Genomic DNA, 17,957 nt, shown 5'->3' with positions numbered 1-17,957 from the left:
GCCTGTGTCCATGGATACCAGGGCTGTGTGTCCCCTGATGTCACAGGCAGCAAGTCTCCATCAACCACCAGGAGGTGACCAGAGGTGAAACGTGGGGTCAGGGTTAGGGGATCATCCAAATTGACTATAAATTCCCTTAAAAATAGGTTTCCTTTTATGAGTAAAGCATTGATAAAAGTGTGAGAAAGTGTTAGTCTCTCTGTCCACATTTTAAATGACACAATTTGAATTCAAAAAGGCTAAATAAGGCTTTTAAAAGAATCCCAGCGACACTCACCAGTGTATCCCTGTAATCCATGTCACAAGCACAGGTCACGGGGTAGGTAAACTCCTTTGGGCAGTAAATCCCAAGTTAGCACAATAATTTATGGAGGAGAGGGGTGGCAGGTGGTTGAATCTGAGCTTTTGACCTTGAAAGATTCACCCAACCAGGTGGGCAGCACATTCCTTGTCTGAGCTCAGAGGACTGGCCTCAAGTCCTCTGCAGCTGTGACACTATCAATGCTCACAGGGATCGCTGGCATCCCCCCTCCTGTGGAGAGAGAGTGGGCACCCACCTGTGGGTGCTGAGGGCGCCTGGCCGGGGTCCGAGCCTTCCATTGGGGGCGGAGATCTGAGCAGCAGGCTGTGATGGTGCCTGCAGCATAAACACAGGGGCTCAGGTATGTGGCCCTCCCGTCCCCAGAGCCACCCCAGGGGTCTCAGAATTTAAGTCCTGACCTGTTCCTATCCATCTTTATCTGTTCATCCTATAATATTTGTTGAGGGCACCCTGTGTGTCCCACACTGTGCCAGGTGCTGGGACAGAAAGCAGATGCCATCTGGGTTGTCCCAGAGAGCCCCCTCCAAGACACCTCACTACTTTCTGTATCATGTGGGTGAAAGCAGCAAGAGAGCCTATTTCCACTCTTTCAACATTTCCTTCAATATTTCCCACTTTAAAAATACAGAAGTCAGTGCTGAATGGAAGTGAAGGACCCGGCCATTAGGGACAGAGCTGAGCACGTGGCTTCATTTGGAAAGCCGAGTGGTAATGCCTGTGTTGTGGGCTTTTGTGAAAGTAAGGAGCTACTCACACCAAGCCCTGGCACATCCTAGCCCCCAGCTAGCTCTCTAGAGACACCCTGCTCTTAGTATAAACCAGTGCTTTAAAATGCAGCAGGGTGATGACTGAGAGCCAGGGCTTGGAGTCAGATAGCCTGAGGGGAGTCCCAGCTCCCCAGAGGCTGTGTGACCCTGGGGCAAGGATTCCGGGTCTTTGTGAATGGTTCTGCAAAGAGGAGGTGATGACAGTGCCCACCTCTGATGGGCAGTCCTGGAGATGAAGAGTTAATGGATGCACTGAGCATTTTGGAGAGGATTAGACTTGCACCCACTGGGCATGCTCAGCGTTTTAAGCCATCTGTCTTCCTTAAACCTGGAGGTACCTGCACCTTCTTCTCTTATGGAACACAGGAAATCACCATACACGCTTTCCTGCATGGACCCAATCTTCCCTCTTCTTATTTTTATACATTTGCTAGAGCCCCCTGTGGGAGGGGGCGGAGCCTGGTGGAAAAGCACATGCTCTGCAGCCAGAGCATGTGGGTTCAAGTTCAAGTGCAATCCAAGTGCTCTGAGAACCTGGATGAGTTACTGACACTTTCTGAGCCTCACTGACCTCATCTGTTAATTGATCATGAAAGTTCACTCGGCCTCATCTGCAGCACATATCATAAGACCACAGAGAAAGTGCCCTACCCTGCAAAAGGCTGGGGAAGTGGCCCCTGCTGATTGGGACCAGGAGGAGGCTTGGCGGAACAGGAAAGCTTAGCCCATGCAGGACCTGCTCAATAGAGTTCACCTGTTGTTATGGTAACACTCCTCAGTCTGTCGTCCCACCAGACTGTGAATAGGGACCTCATTTAATTCACCTTCATATTCTTATTTCCTTAGAAAGTGCCCACTTGCAGTCTCCTGAACTCAGGAGCCAGGGAAGGAGTGGGTACGTGGAGACATCTCACCCTGGCCCAAGGCCCTTCGACTGCTTCAGAGACTCGGCTGAGTCTCCCCAGGGCCTGGCTAGGCTGCTTCCATGGCTGTTTGTCTGCGTGGCTTGGAAAGCTTCCTCTCTGAAGGTGTGCCCCGGCTTGGTCTGCACCCACTCTTCAGACTGAAGTAGGTTTGAGTCCCCCCTCCGCTTTCTGACTGTAGGACTTTGAGAATGTTGCTGAGCCTTCCAGAGCCTCCATCCCCCCATCTGTTAAATGGGGCTGAACCCAACCTCTCAGAGTTGCAGAGCTTACTAGAGACATGTGCATGATGGAGCCTGGCATGTGCAGTAGGCGGGGCCTTAAGGTAGTGACTGGCATCTCGTTTTACTTGTCTCTAAACTCCAAGTTGTCTCTACTTTGAATCTTGGCTCTCTGGATCTTGTTGTTCAAATGATGACCTTCAGTACCAAGTGTGCTTTCCCTGTGGACTTCCTCTCTGTCTCTTGGGCTGGGGGCCACCAGCACTGGGCCTGTGACTTGATGCTGGCAGCAAGCTCCCTGTGTCCCCAGCAGCCCCCTGATCTCCAGGGAAGCCTCTTCAGAGGGTGAGAATGGCAAGAGCAAAGACAGCTACCTCATGCTCCCAGCCGGCAGGTCACTGTCCTTGAAGATGGCCACGGCATGGCTTCAGAGTGGGGCCGACTGGAGTGCCACCTCCTGCTGATTTGTGTGACTGTGACTAACTTAGCCCTCTTAGTATTCTCATCTGTGAAATGAGGACAATTTAAGATCATGCTTGGAATGGACAAAGAGGACAGTGGGTGATGGGCCACAGGAGCTGGCACTGTGAGACCCTCCTGCCCACAGCTCCCAGAAAAGGAAAGCTGCCAATGCCCTGAGGACACAAACGTGGCCGAGATTAAAAAAAATATAATAATAAAAAATAAAAAATAAACAATCTGGGAAAAAGAAAAATAATCTTCAATAAGTTCCATGGGGAATTGATACCACTGTGAGATTCATCCTGATGTCATTTGCTACTGTGTCACTGTGGTATGGCTCCACCGTGGACTCTACCAGAAGGAGACTCAATGGAGCAATGATGGGACCAGTTCCTGCTGTGCTGCCCACACCACCTGACTTGACCATTTTAACCAGATTTTCAACCTTTAGAAGATCTCCAATCATCTCTCCGTGAAAACTGTTATCTACATCATGATTCTCAACCATGGCAGCGCATAAATCATCCGGGACCCTTACCCACACTTAAGAGTCCACCCCAGCAAACCCAAACCTCTGGGATGCGGGTGAGCATTTTAAAAAAAGTTTTCCAAGTGATCCCTGCAGCCAGAGCTTTTGACCACTGCCCTTGAGTGGACCTCAGTTTAAATCAGAAGTGAGTTACATGCTCAGTGACCGAGTCTGGGGGACTCAATACTAGCCACACATTAGCATCATCAGGGAATTCTTCAAAATTTCAGTACCCCACCCCCGACCATTGATATCACAGCCACCTATATTTTTCCACGCTCCCCAGGTGGTTCCAATGTGTAGCCAGCGGTAGAATAAAGAATATAGTAAAAAAAAAAAAAAAAAAAAGAAAGAAAAAATATAAAGAGTGTGTGCAGTAAAATCGTGGCTCACACCTGCATTTTGCAGCAGAAGCATGAGTGACATTAAATTACTCTGGTCACTGCCTGCGTATCCATAAATGACGGACAGGCTCTGAGGAGAAGTCATGTCAGCCTCATGTTGAGGATGCAGAGAGGGGAGCTGGCATTATCCAGCACCTCCCATAAACCAGGTCGTTTGCTGCGTCATCTCAGAATCCTGTGCGGTAGGTAGGTGACGTCACCCATTTTATTAGGTGAGGAATGGAGGCTCAGGGAGGAGGCCATGCCACTTACACCGAGTCATTCCACTGGTCAGTTTGGCTTCAAAGCCTGTGCCCTCTGCAACCTGCCTCTCTAGGGTGGCGGGGAAGGCAGATCCCTGCAGGCTAAGTGATTTGTTGCGTCATCTATTGTCTTGCTTCTGTTCCCCTCTGTTAGCCTGGATAAATGAGACCATGACTCATTCTAAAAGGATGATCTAGGTGCAAATTTATTCCTTGTGCAGTTTTCAATATATGAGCCTTTGCTTATCCCAAGGGGTGGTTAAAAAAAAAGGGTGAACACGTCTTGACAAGTATTTCCTATTTGCTCTCCTTTTGGTTCAGCAGCAGCTTCTGAAGTGGCACTATAACTGGTGACTTGCTCCTAGCTGTTCTTCCCCAGCAGAAGGTGAAGTCATTGGAACCAGCACATGCCGTCTCCATGTTTACCTTTACTCAAAACGCGAACAGTTTCCTTCCAAGTGCCTCCGCAAATAAGTAAACAACCGAGGCTGAACACATTATGGGCAGGGCTGCCAATGAGTTGACTTGTCCCGTGTTCCTCCCATTCCGTGAAAATCCTGGTGCTTCCAAATAGAAGACCCCGCCTGCAGCCTGCAGTCCCTGCTACGAGCTGGCAGTGGTGACCGATGGTGACAGCCAGGGCAGATGAAACTCCCTGTTTCTCCCCCAAACACCCTGGTCCTGGGCTTGGAAGAGCTATGTTACTTATGTTGAACACTAACAGCAATTTCAAAAGATAGACAGGAAAAAAAATCTTGAGTAACTATTTCTAGATTCACAGTCTTTCTTTTTTTTTCTATTCTACATAAAAGTCTAGATTTAGAGAACCTATGATTTGTGCAAGCAAAAGAGCTTATTGTATAGATTCAATTCCCAAGCTAGTCAATGACAAAAATAATCATAATGAAGGTTATTAGGCTGTTCAAGGTCATGAGAGTTATTTACATTGAAAAAAAAAATCCTCATTAGATTTTATTGTCCTCAGTTCACAAGTAAGAAATAGGTCTCAGAGAGGTTAAGTCACTTGATCAGAGTCACATAGAAACTGAGTGATGGCCCAGGGCCTGATGCTACAGCTCTCTGACAGAAGATTAGGTGGGTCTCCCCACAAGTGCCTCCTGATGGACAGTGGCTTGGGGACTTCTCTGAAAAGGTGACTGTCAGTCTCTCTCACTGGAGACACTTCTCAGACCTTGGCTGAAGAGGTCTAGCTGAGTCCCACTCTGCTCCCCTTCCCTCTCTTCCCCCACAGACCCTGCAGGTCATGGCACAAGAGCATGACTACCTTTACCTCAGCACCTTCACCGTCTCCATCCACTGTGGCTGCTCGCTCTCCCAGGGGTCCACACGGATCCAGTCGGATGTCTGCAGGGCTAGCCGGGCCATGGCCACTCGGTGATGAGAAGCCACCAAGTCCTTCTTCCCGTAGTCATCATTGACAGGTGAGATGATGCCCTGGGTCACCTGGTACATTCCTAGGCAGGAGAGAACTGTGATGCTGCATGTCCAGACACATGCTTGCCACCCTGTGGTGTGAGTCCAGGCAGGTGCTAAGACCTCTGCCTGTCCTGAGTGGGGGCGACCCTGGCATGCTCTCCTTCATGGGCCAACAGCAAGAGCAAGGGTATCACCTCTGTGATCTCGTGCCTCCCTGACAGTCTTCTACAACTCCCTGCAGTACTTTTATCGAGAGGAAGGCTGCAAGGGCGGAGCCCACAGAGCAATGGGCCCACAGAGCCAGATACCAGAATATGCTGGAAGACTGGGTGCAGGGGCCACACCTGTAATCCCAGAGACTTGTGGGGCTGAGACTGGAGGATCGCAAGTTTGAGGCCAGCCTCGGCAACTTACTGGGGACCTTTCTCAAAATAAATTTAAAAGTTTTAAAAAGTTGGGGAAGGGGGCTGGGGATGTAATTCAGTGGTCAAGTGGCCCTGGTTTCATTCCCCAGTGCAAGAAATACAAATGTTTGAGGAACATCATGAGGTCCTCTGTGGGAGACAATGGATATGTGTAGTTTCTTAGTCCAAATCAGGCACTGAGGCTGCAAGGTGTAAGATGGGATGCAGCATGGAGCAGGGTTGGGGGATAGTTGGGTGGACTGACTTTGGAGGATCCTGCCATCAGTGGAAGGAGAGGTCTGTCTTGGAATAGCCATGGGCTGTGCTCATCTGCCACAGAAACTCCCTGTAGACCCCGTGAACCTGCATGGGATCTTTCTGATGGGAGATAACTTAAATGTATTAAGCCCTTGACACTTGGCCTTTCTTCTGAAGCTGAGTCTACTTGATCTGGACAGTGTTACTTTTAGAGACATTCTCTATTTCTAGCTCAAGAGTCTCTGACATGCAAGAATATTGGATTTTATCATTTTATCCCCCCCGCAACTGTTGAAATGATGGTGCAGTTTTTCTCCTTTGGTCAGTTAATATAGTGGATTGCACTGATTAATTTTCTAGTCTTAAAACTAACATTTGCATTTCTAGATAAACTGACACCGATGGCTTCATGTTGCTAGTTACTTTTGGGAAGGAAGACGGCTCTATAATTCTTCGTCTTATGGTCTGTTATGGTTTGGATGTGAGGTGTCCCGCCCTCCACCCCCGGCAACACTCCTGGGTTAATGCTGAAGTGTTTGAAGATAAAATGGGTGGACTCTGAGAGCTATAACCTAATCAACCCAACCGAGTTTGGGCTAACTGTCTGGTAAATGTAGGCAGGTGGGATGTGGCCGGAGGACGGTGGGTCAGTGGGGGTGTGCCCTGGAAGGGTGGACCTTCCCTGGGACCCCTTCCCCTTTCTCTCTTTGATTCCTGGCTGCCATGTCCTGAGAAGCTTCCCTCTGGTAGGCCTCCTGCCATGGTGTGCTGCCTCATCTTGGTCTTAGAGCAATGGACTCAGTCAATCATGGATTGAACCTCTGAAATAAAAACCAAAATAAACTTTTCCTCCTCTAAATTCTTGTCAAGTATTTTGGTCACAGTGACACAAAGCTCACTAACAGAGAAACTGGTACTGGGGGTAGGGGAGTTGTTGGGAAGGAAGATGGGTCTATAATTCTTTTACAATCCCTGACCATGTGGTTCAGAGGCATTTGGAACTGGTTTGTGGAAGGAGTTTGGAAAAGTTTGGGGATGCAGAATAGATAAATCTTAGATTGCTGTAAGCAGAGCTTAATGGGAAATTCTGGTGGGAACTCAGAAGACCAGAATTCCCATAGGAATGTGGACTATGCTCATGAGGATTCAGAGGAAAATGAGGAATCTAGAGAGAACTGGACTAGAGGCTCTTCACGTGACACTCTGGCAAAGAACTTTTCTACATTTCCTATGTCCTGAGACTTTGCCTGATGCTGAATTTTAAAGCAATGGGATAATTAATCTGGTGGAGGAAATTCTAAGGCAGCATAGCATTCAGTCAGTGGCATGAATTTTGCTAGAACCTTTTAGCCAAATTTACTGGGAGAATCAGGAGTGGAAAGCAGAGCTGAATAAAAACTTGCAGTTTGACCAAAAGAGTGCATTTAAAATTGAGGACAAGAAAGGTGTGACTGTTGAAGAGATGTTAGCCATGAAAGAGATGCTAAGTACTTCACATAGAGGAAAAGAAGGCTTGAAGGCATCTCAGGAATTTGCATGATGGCACCCATTGCAGGCTTAAGGATGTAGAAGGAAAAATTCCTTTGAGAAGAGATCCTGGTGATGCCCTGCTTGCACAAGGGGTCCTAGGAAATTTTTGTCCCTGTGCTCAGCCACCCAGGTACTGAGAGGGTAGTGCAGATGGCTAACATGACAGGGGCCACCATGAGCTGGTAGCGGGCCTCGGCATCATCTACGTGCTGCTGGTTCTGCGGGAATGAAGGAAGCTGAAGTTAAGCCACCATGGAGGGTTCCACCAGGAGTTTGAGGAAAGATCTGGGAGTGCCAGGCGAGGTGGAGCAGGGTCAGCATTTGTGCAGGTTGCCCTGAGAGGGTGATAAGTGACCCTGTGAAGGTGGGGACGAAGCTGGAAGGCAGACCCTAGAAATTAAAAGATGCCAGTAACATGGACTATCCGATGAGAAAATCTGCTGGCTGCGGAGAGAACCAGACTAAGGAAGAGACCATAAGCACAGCAACTGGCAAGGCCAGAGCCTTCCCTAAGCTTCCAAAGCCCTTTGGAGAGAACATCTTCCCCCAGGTATCCAAGAGGCTATAGGTGGTGTTAAGGGACCTGTTTGCCTGCAGGTTTTCAGTCTTGTTTGGTCCTACCCCTTCTTTCTAAGCCCCTATTCTTCCCTTTTGGAATGATAACATTTACTCTGTGCCACCGTGTATTGGATATATGTAATTGCTTTTGATCTTTACAGAGGCTCACTGCCAAGAGTCTGCCTTGAGTCTCAGAAGACATTTTGAACTTGGATTTGGGGAGATTCTGCTAAGACTACGGGGTCTCCTGAAAATCAACTAAATGCATTTTTCATTATGTGGTGGACATGAGCTTTTGGGGGCCGGGGGTGGAATGTCATGGTTTGGATATGAGGAGTCCTCCAAAATATCCTGTGTTAATAATACAGGAATGTTCAGAGGTGACATGGTTGGATTGTGAGAGCTGTAAACGAATCCGTCCATCCTTGTCTGAAGGGCTAACCTTGTGGTAACTATAGGCTGGTGGGGCCAGGGCTGGAGGTGGTTGGTCAGTGTGGGGGCTTGCACTGGCAAGGTGCACATTCCCTGTAGTCCCTTCCCTTTCTCTCTTTGTGATTCCCAGCTGCCATGTCCTGAGGCAGCTTCTCTCTGCACACTTTTCTTCCACGATATGCCGCCTCACCTTGGACCCAGAGCAATAAACTCGGCTGACCATAAACTAAACTCTTGACACTGTGAACCGACTTAAAACTTTTCCTCCTCTGAGTTGTTCTTGTCAGGTTATTTTGGTGACACCAAGTGACCCAAAGCTGGCTAACCCAATGTCCTGATGAGGTTTTGGTATCAAGGGGAAGCCAGACTCATACAGAGGGTTGAGGAATTTCCTCTTTATACCCCGACAGGGCTCGTGTGGAGGACTGAAGTAACATTTTTTTTTTTTTCTTTGCTGCTTGGTGGAGCTCACCAGTGAAGTCTGATGAGGCTTGGATTTAATTTGTGGGAACATCATTGACAATTGATTCGATTTCTTTAATGGTTAGAAGATGATTCAGATTTTCATTTCTTCATTATGATTTTTGGCAACTTGGATTTTTCTAGGATTTCTGTCCACTACATCTAACATTTGAAATTTATTGGCATAAGTTTCTTCATGCTGTTCTCTTATCTGTTCAGTGTCTGAGCCATCTGTACCGATGGCTTTTCTCATTCCGAAGGCTGCTTGCATCCCTTTCTTTTTCTTTGCACAGTATTACTGGAGGTTTGTTATTTTATTAGTCTTTTGAAAGAACCAACTGTTGGCATATTGATTTTTCTCTCCTGAATGCTTCTTTTCTGTGTTCCACCAAATTCTGTTCTTATTTTTATTAATTCTATCCTTCCACTCTCGTGTTGTTACTTTGCTGTTCTTTTTCTAACTTCTTGTGATATGTGCTCAGCTAATTAATTTGCAGTTTGTTCTGTTTCCTAAAATACACAGTTCAGGCTTTAAAAATTTCCCTCTGAGCACATTTCTACTTGCATCTTAGAAGCTTTGATAGAGAGTGTTTTCATGACCGTTTGGTTCAAAATACTTTCTAGTTTTTATTATGATGTCTGATTTGATGTATGAGTTATTTGGAGGAATCATTTTTTCATTACTAAACATATTGTGACATGTGGGTTATAGTTTTGGTATTGATTTCCAATTTAGTTCCACTCATAATCAGAGAACATACTCTAAATTGATTCGATCATTTGCAATGTGTTGACTCTTGCTTTATGTCCCAGTATTTGGTCAGTTTTGGCAAATGCTTCATGTGTGCTTGGAAAGATTTGTATTCTGTGATTGTTTGGTGTAATGATTTGACCATTCAGTTAAGATTACTCATTGTTTTGTTTATATCTATATTCTTACTGATTTTTTTTTTGGTCCACCTGACCTGCTGTATTAATCACGTTAGAAAAATCTTTTACTTTAGATTTTTTTCTATTTTTCCCTTTAGTTCTTTCAACTGTTGTTTGATATATATTATATCTATAATTCATATGTCTTATATCTGTATCTTTATGTGAATTGAACTTCTTTATCTCTGGTAAAATTATGGTTTTCTAAAATTCACTTATTTTTTGTGATAATATAGGCTCAACAGCTTTCTTTTGGTGAGTATATTTATGGTGTATTTTTTCCACCTTTCAATTTCAATGTCTATACTTCTGTTTAAGCAAGACTTTGTAAATAGCCCATGAAAACATTTTAATGTCAACTTGGCAATTTTTGACTTTTAACTGAAACACAGGTTTATTTATGTTTAATGTGAATGCTAATATTTGAGTTCAAAGGTACCATCTTATTTTATGTTTTCGTCACCATATTCTAGTTACTTTTATTCTCTTTTCCTATGTTTGATTTTATTATTTCAATTGTTTTTCTCTTTGAGATTGTTTAGAAATTACATAATCTTGCCACCAAAGTAAATCAAAACCTTTGTGTTATTAAGGAAAAAAAGCGAAGATAGCCTTTTCCTTAACAGCCAAAGACTAACTCCATTTACCACCCTCTTGTTACATGTGTCATTTTTGCTGTGTCTTTATTCTATTAGATCTTGCTACTTGCTATTCTCTTTTATGCAACCAATGCTTATTTAATTTTTTTCATGTATTTACTATTTTCTCGACATTTTACTTCTTCCTGTATGTCAGACATTCCACCTGGGAATCTGGCAGAATTAATCTGTCTGGCAGAAATATACACTGTAGAATTTCCTTGAGCTAGTGTGGCTTTAGTCTTGACAGATATTTTCACTGGGTATAAAATAGTGAGTTTTAGGGCTGGGGATGTGGCTCAAGCGGTAGCGCGCCTGCCTGGCATGCGCGGGGTGCTGGGTTCGATCCTCAGCACACATAAAAAAATAAAATAAAGATGTTGTGACCACTGAAAACTAAAACATAAATATTAAAAAATTCTCTCTCTCTCTCTGTCTTTCAAAAAAAAAATAGTGGGTTGCAATAATTTTTTTTCTTCAGTGTTCTCAAGTTACTGTTCCATCCTCTTTTATCGTTGATATTGAGAAGTCCTCTAAAAGTCTACCATTTATGTGCAGGTAGTCTGTATTTGTTTTTCATCTTTAAACATTGTCTACATATGAATTTCTTTTTATTTACCCTGATTTGGGATCTCTGGGTCTCTTAAATCTGTGGGTTACAGTTTTTTGGTTAGATCTGAAAAATTTTTAGTTATTATCTATTTTAGCTTTTTTACCACTGTGACCAAAAGCCCTCACAAGAACAATTTTAGAGGAGGAAGAGTTTATTTGATGCTCATGGTTTCAGAGGTCTCAGTCCACAGACAGCTGGCTCCATTACTCTGGGGCCGAGGTGAGCACAGCATCGTGGTAGAAGAGTGTGGTGGAAGAAAGAAACTTAGGACAGGACAAGCAGGAATCAGAGAAACTAAGGTCTCCTCACCACGGGCAAAATATATACCCCAAAGTCATGCCCCACTGGCCCACCTCCTTCAGCCACACCGACCTGCTTACAGTTACCACTCAGTTAATCCCTACCAGTGGCCTATTGCACTGATCATGATTAAGTTAATGATTTCACAACCCAGTCATTTCACCTTTGAATGTTGAGGTATTATCTAATACAATACCCACACTTTGGGGGACACATCATGTCTAGACCATGGGTCATCTCTTTCTTCCCTTTTCTTGCGGCCCTTTCACTGTATACATGGAGACTTCATGTCTCTTGTCCTCTCTTCTGGAATTAAAAAATTTATTTCTCTATGCTTCATTCTCAATAGTTTCATTTCATTTGTCTTCTAATTCATTCAATCTATGTTTTACTCTACCAAGATGATTCAAAATCATTCATTGAACTTTTGAGTTTTCCAACCTATGAACATGTTATACCTCTCTCCATTTGTTTAGCTCTTCTTTGGTTTCTTCCATTGGCATCTTTAATGTTTAGGACAGAAATTCTATATATGCTTTGTTCAATTTATATCTAGGCGTTTTATTTTTAATTTTTTTTTAAAGAGAGAAAGAGAGAATTTTTCAATATTTATTTTTTAGTTCTTGGCGGACACAACATCTTTATTTTATTTTTATGTGGGGCTGAGGATTGAACCCAGCGCCCCACACATGCCAGGCAAGCGCTCTACCACTTAAGCCACATCCCAGCCCAGCGTTTTATTTTTTTAGATCAATTTTAAGTGGCATTGTTTTTAATTTTGGTTTTCACATGTTTTCTATTGGTATGTATATATACATATATATACACGTATATATTATCTATATCTCTATCTAGATATGAATATAGATATGATCTACATACATTATAGATATATATCTACATCTATATATGTATAAATACATATATATACATACTGCAACCCACAGATTTAAGAGACCCAGGGATCCCAATATATATACATATATTGATATTTGTGTGTTGATCTTTATCCTGCAAGTGAAATCACTTTCCTATAATTTTGAAGGTTTTTTGGGTAGATTCTTGAGATTTTCTACATAGACAATTCTGTCATATGCAAATAAGAAACTTTTTTTCTTTTCCAATGTGTATCCATTTTCATTTGGTTCCAGTTATTTAAAAAACAAGAACAAAAACAAAACTCATTTGCAGTATTTTCTTTGAACCATGGATTTTTTTTATAAGTGTGTTAATTTCCATGTGTTTTAATATTTTCCAATTGTCTTTCTTTTATCAGTTCCAGTAAGATACCATGGTGGTCAGAAACCATATTCGATGTGACTTTGATTCTTTTAAACTTGTTGAGATTAGTTCATATTTAGATTATGGCCTATCTTGGTGAATGTGACATTGAGTGGGTGAGTTCCATGCATGTCAGTTCAAGCCTGTGGTTAACTATGTGGTTGGCCCCTCTGCATCCTGGCTGGTTTTCTGTCTATTTGTCATCATTGCTGAGAGTGGGATGTTGAAGTCCCCACCTATGATTGTGAATTTGACTATTTGGCCTTTGAACTCTGTTTTGCTTCATGTATTTTGAGACCCTGGTTTTTGGTGTTTCTGTTTTAGAATGATTATGTCTTCTTAGGGGGCCTTCATTGAACTTTTAATTTTGTTTATTTTAGTCATTTCTAGAAGTCTGACTGGTTCTTCAACAAATCTGGCAAGTCACTTTTTAGCTTTTTTCTTTAAATATAGGCATAACTGTTTCGATATTTATATTGAATAATATTAGTTTCAGAGTCTGTACAGTTATTTTTTCTGTCTTTTATTTCTGTTAGTTCTTATTCCTATGGTTTTACTTTCTGTGCTTAGTTTTCTTTGAATGCTTGCTGGTCAATGCCTGCCACATCCTGATGGTCACATGTCCTCCTCTGGAAAGGCTTCATACTTGCTTTGGCAGGAACCTGGAATTTCTAGAAGCTCACAGATCTCGACTTGAACTTCTTGGGGTAATTCAGGCTGAAGGTCGCAAATCTGAGCAAGGGCTCATGTGTGGCCCTTCTTCAGAAGGATGTTTTCTCCTCTCTTTTTTCTTTGATTGTCTAAGCAATGGTACTAAGGTACCAAGGCTTCTCTCAAGTCCTCTAGGATTGGGGAAGGGGGTGAGTTAAGATCCTGTTCACCTTGGCCCAGAGTGTGTGGTTCCTTCAGGTTGAGCTTAATGTCGGGGAAGTCACCTACATGCTCCCTGCCTTTGGGTTCTGCCCCTCCTGACTTGCACAACCCTTGATTCAAAACTTAGGTGTGTATTTCAGGGCATTAGTGGCTCTGGTGCTTCAATAGCCCACTCACCTCTCTGATTACGAGTGATCTCCCATCTTTTCAGCTTTAACAATGAAGAATGAAAGACATTCTACCCACCACTTCTTGTTTCAGAAGGAGAGTTGAAATCCAAAGGGTGTAGCTTTCCCCCCAGAGCTTGATGATCTCAGATACATTTTGCATTCCTGGCCATCCTGGCTGCCCGGGGCCCTCCTTCCTGCAAGTTGAAGCATGCACCACATCAACGGGTGGCAGACCCCAGCGGAGAACAGGGAGGCAATGTTCACCTTTTGGTTTCCAGAACTGGCTCCTAAAACTCATTTTAGAGGTAACACTGGCAAACGTTAGAGCTTTTATTTGTAGGAGTCAGGCTTGTTGAGAGAGAAAAGTTTCAAGTTCCTTTAAAAAATCAGGAACCAGAGTCCAGGGACTTAGAGCACAAAGTTACACCAAAATCCTGAGAGTATTAAGAAGAGGAGAGTATGCTAACGGAAATGAAAGGCTCTTTCTGGGCTGAGGGTGGGGTGAGGTGAACTTGGCAGCAGGGTGGAGAAGAGTCTAGAAGAAAGGTTTGGGGTTTAGAGGGCTCACACTGGAGTCAGGCCTGCTCCCTAGCTGCTGTCAGAGGTGGGGTTGGGCGGACATAATTAAGAGGCCCAGTGAAGTATGCACACTGGGGAGCAGGTGGGCACATAGTTTGCTTCCTTCCTGGAGTTCTGAGAGGAGACCTCCCTACATTGCTCTGGGACAATTCAGAGCAGCACCCGCAGCATAGAAATGGAGCTGTGGCAGGACAGGCAGAGGGTGCTGCAGAAAACAACCCATCCCCCACCCTCAGCAGGGCAACCAAGGATCCTGGAAAATTCCCAAGGCCCCTTCGGGGAGTAGTGAAGGGGGTTAAGAATTAACAGTGGACATGGCTCCTAGGGAGAGGGTAGAGGGTACAGGGGGGTGCAGCCCAAAGCCAGGGACCACAGCATTGGCAGTACCGGGGAGAGCCCAGGCACCAGCCTAGACGACAGGGGGATGGTGCTGTGGCCAGGAGAAGCGGAGGAGGCTTCAACAGCTGAGGCAGAGAGGACAAAGGTTAATGCCCGAGATTGAGGGCAGAGCCCTCAGCTGGGGGCAGTAGGGCCAGATGGCCCTTTTGGATGCCAGGAGACTAACCCTTTCCAGGATGCTAAACTGCCCTGGAGGGGTAGGCAGGGACGATGAACTTGATTAATGACTGCAAGAGGCTCAGCCCAAAATAGAAGCCTTTTTTTTTTTTTTTTTTTTTTAATGGAAACAGTGTCTTACGAGAATGTTGAGTGTTGAGAAAGCAGCTACATTCCTGCCTACCTGGGTCATCCGAGGGACATACAGGCTACTTCTTTCTCTTTTTCCCTTTAAAAGGAACAGGGGCTGGGAGGACGAACTCCTGTTGGGCTGTGACTTTCTGGGGCCCTTTACATGCATTTGACCTTCACACTGATCTCTGTTTTACAGGAGGAAACAGGGTGGGGGGCTGGGCCCAGCCAGGCAGCTCTGCTGGGCATCCTGGATACCCAGGTGTCACCTGTGATGGTTCAGCTCATTCTGACGGCACAGGTCATGCACCGAGAAATCAATGCTTTTTTACAGCACCCAGGAGAGGAGAGTCAATAAAAATAACAATTTGAGCTAAAACTCCTTCTTATCCTCCAAATGGTCATGAGTCCAGGCCTTTTCCCTTCAGATGCTCTTGGCCACGATGGCAGTGTTGCCTTTCCTGTGACCCACCCTCGATCCTTCTTTACGTGCAGGTACTTGTTCAGGGACCCTCTGCTGTCTGAGCCCACCTCCTCACAGCACTTGTATGATAGTGATCTGTCTGCCCTTGTCTTTCCTAAAGACTGAGAGCTCCTCAAGGCCTCCGCCTCTTTCTTCCTGTCTGGGTAACATGCACCCTGATTAGTAAGGAGCCACGCCACCCTTACCTCGGGGTTACCCAAGCAGCGCCATGTTAAATGGCCAGACATCTGCTTTCTCAGCCAAAGTAAACTGTGACACCTGAGAATAGGCACAGCTGAGGGGAGGGAGAAGTACCATCTTTAAGACAAGAGGGTCACATTTGTCCCCTTACAATACCAGATCAGAGCTGTCTGTCTGGGGAACAGACTCATCCAGGAGAAGACATGGACACGGGTACACCTGGGGGTCTTGGGCCTAGGCATGATCACATGGCCGTGAGGACCACCAGCCTTCACAGAACACCCAGAGCTTCTGGTCTGCCATCATGGCCCAATGGGCAGGATGGGGAGACGGCTGCTGTGGCTGGGAGGTGGATTCAGTGCTTCTCCTGAAGGTTCGTGCACTGGAAGCCTGGTTCCCAAGGTGCCGTGTTAGGAGGTGGGGCTGTGAGAGGTATTTGGGTCATCATCGGGAGCACCACTCCTGGAAGGGCCCAGTGCTGGCCTCAGGGACTGAGTTAGTTCCAGCTGTCCCCTCCCAGCTCTGGCTTCCTGTCTTGCTATCTGATCTCTTGCCAGTGTGACGCCACCCAGCATGAGGCCCTGGTCAGGGGCTGAACAAGGGGGCTGTCTGATCTTGGGCTCCCAGCCTCCCAAACTATGAGATAACTACGGTTGGTCTTTTCTTTCTAACTACCGTGCTTCAGGCATTTTGGTATCACAACTTAAAATGGCTCAGACAACAGCCTGGGAAGAGACAGACTTCAGAAAGGTGCCCACCACAAAAGACATAACTGAGCAACTACCAGGAGGAAAGAAACACAGGGGACACAGGGAAATGCAGGAAACAGAAGGGACGTTTAATATTATTCCAGTAATATTGTCAGAAATACTGCAGAGATGATATCCTGCCTATGAAACAGGAATGGGGTGTTTTATAAAGGAACAATCAGAAAACAGGAAGAAGCTCTTAGAGATTAAAAGACATGCACTCCATAATATCACCAGGTGCCTGCAGCATGTCAGGTGCAGGGCGGGACCCCAGGGTAACAGGTGTAAGGGGATCACATGCCAGAAAGAAGAGAGCATGGTTCCATCCAGGAGGTAGACAAATTTAATAGAAATTCCCGAAAGAGACCAAAGGAAATCATCAAAGAAAAAAAGAAAAACATTTTCCCAGAGTAGGACACACATTTTCAGAATTGACAATCCTCTGAATGCTCAGCACTTTGAATAAAATAAGGTCCACACAGTGGTAAGCCATTATAAAACTTCAGACCACCAAGTTTAAAGAAAAGAATCTACAAGTTTCTAGAAAGAAAACCAGAGGTCAAACACACAGAATTGGAAAGCAGGGAAGCACTGTAATTCTCAACAGCAAGTCTAGGATCTAGAAGTCAGTGGAGTCAAATGTTAATTTCCAACCTTGAATTCTATATTTGGCCAAACTACCAATTGGTTAGAATAGGCATGACAGACTTTTATTCTACTAAGAAGACAGTAAATAGTTTAGGATTTGTGAGCCACATACAGTCTTTCTTGTATGTTCTTTTTTTTAATATTTATTTATTTTTTTTGTAGTTGAACACAATACCTTCATTTTATTTATTTGTCTGTGGTGCTGAGGATCGAACCCAGGGCCTCGCACATGCTAGGCGAGTGCTCTATGGCTAAGCCACAACCCCAGCCCAATTGCATATTCTTAAACAAAAACAAAAAACTTTTAAAATGTAAAAAACCCTGTTAGCTCACAAAACAAATGACAATTGGCCATGGGCTATATTTGGCCTACAGGCTGTAGTTCACTGTTCTTGAGACCATGGGATAGAACTGTTTTCATTTATGCAAAATCTTAGAAAGTTTACCTCTCATATAACCTTTGTCAGAAAGATGCTGGAGAATGCACTCCATAAAATGAGATGGTAAACCAAAAAAGTAGAAGGTACGGAATCCAAGAAACAAAAGAGTTGTAAGTCAGAAGACAAGTCAAGGGACCCTAGGGAATCAATGAAAGGAGATCCCAGATGACAGTGACATAGTGGGCGTAGAGAGCTGGCTGAGGAGAGATTGGAGCTTCAGGAGGGATAGGGGCAGAAACAACATGCGTTAGACATTTCATCTGAGTCACCTGTACAAAGAAGGGCTTTCGAGACCTTCTAGAAAATGTGGGACTCAATTAAGTTTCAGGTGTAAAGACACAAGGGAACAAGTAAGGAAGCAATTATTAGTTCTAAAGTTACATAAGAGACAGGGAAATGCAGCAGTCTGTGCGATTTACTTAACTCCATTTACG

The 17,957-nt window shown here is 44.7% G+C and overlaps 2 protein-coding genes across 5 annotated transcripts in view; both read right to left on the bottom strand.

Annotated features, from left to right (window-relative positions):
• Window positions 1–17,957, bottom strand: part of Nmnat3 (nicotinamide nucleotide adenylyltransferase 3) — a 112,808-nt gene that overhangs the window by 6,333 nt on the left and 88,518 nt on the right. The window contains exons 3-4 of one of the 4 annotated variants that reach the window (XM_071615604.1): window positions 5,162–5,360; window positions 558–637 (exon numbers count right to left, since the gene is read on the bottom strand). The exons of 1 other annotated variant lie outside the window; for it this stretch is intronic. In XM_071615604.1, the coding sequence (XP_071471705.1) occupies window positions 558–637; window positions 5,162–5,360 (279 nt within the window). The remainder of the gene's footprint in view (window positions 1–557; window positions 638–5,161; window positions 5,361–17,957) is intronic. 2 more of the 4 variants (XM_027933546.2, XM_071615607.1) reach the window with 2 other exon arrangements.
• The window catches only part of Rbp1 (retinol binding protein 1), a 111,826-nt gene that overhangs the window by 57,847 nt on the left and 36,022 nt on the right, over window positions 1–17,957 (bottom strand).

This window comes from Marmota flaviventris, chromosome 8 (genome assembly GCF_047511675.1).
Source record: "Marmota flaviventris isolate mMarFla1 chromosome 8, mMarFla1.hap1, whole genome shotgun sequence".
Lineage (NCBI taxonomy): Eukaryota > Metazoa > Chordata > Mammalia > Rodentia > Sciuridae > Marmota > Marmota flaviventris.
Note: the sequence above shows the minus strand (reverse complement) of the source record. Positions and strands in the feature narration are given on the sequence as shown.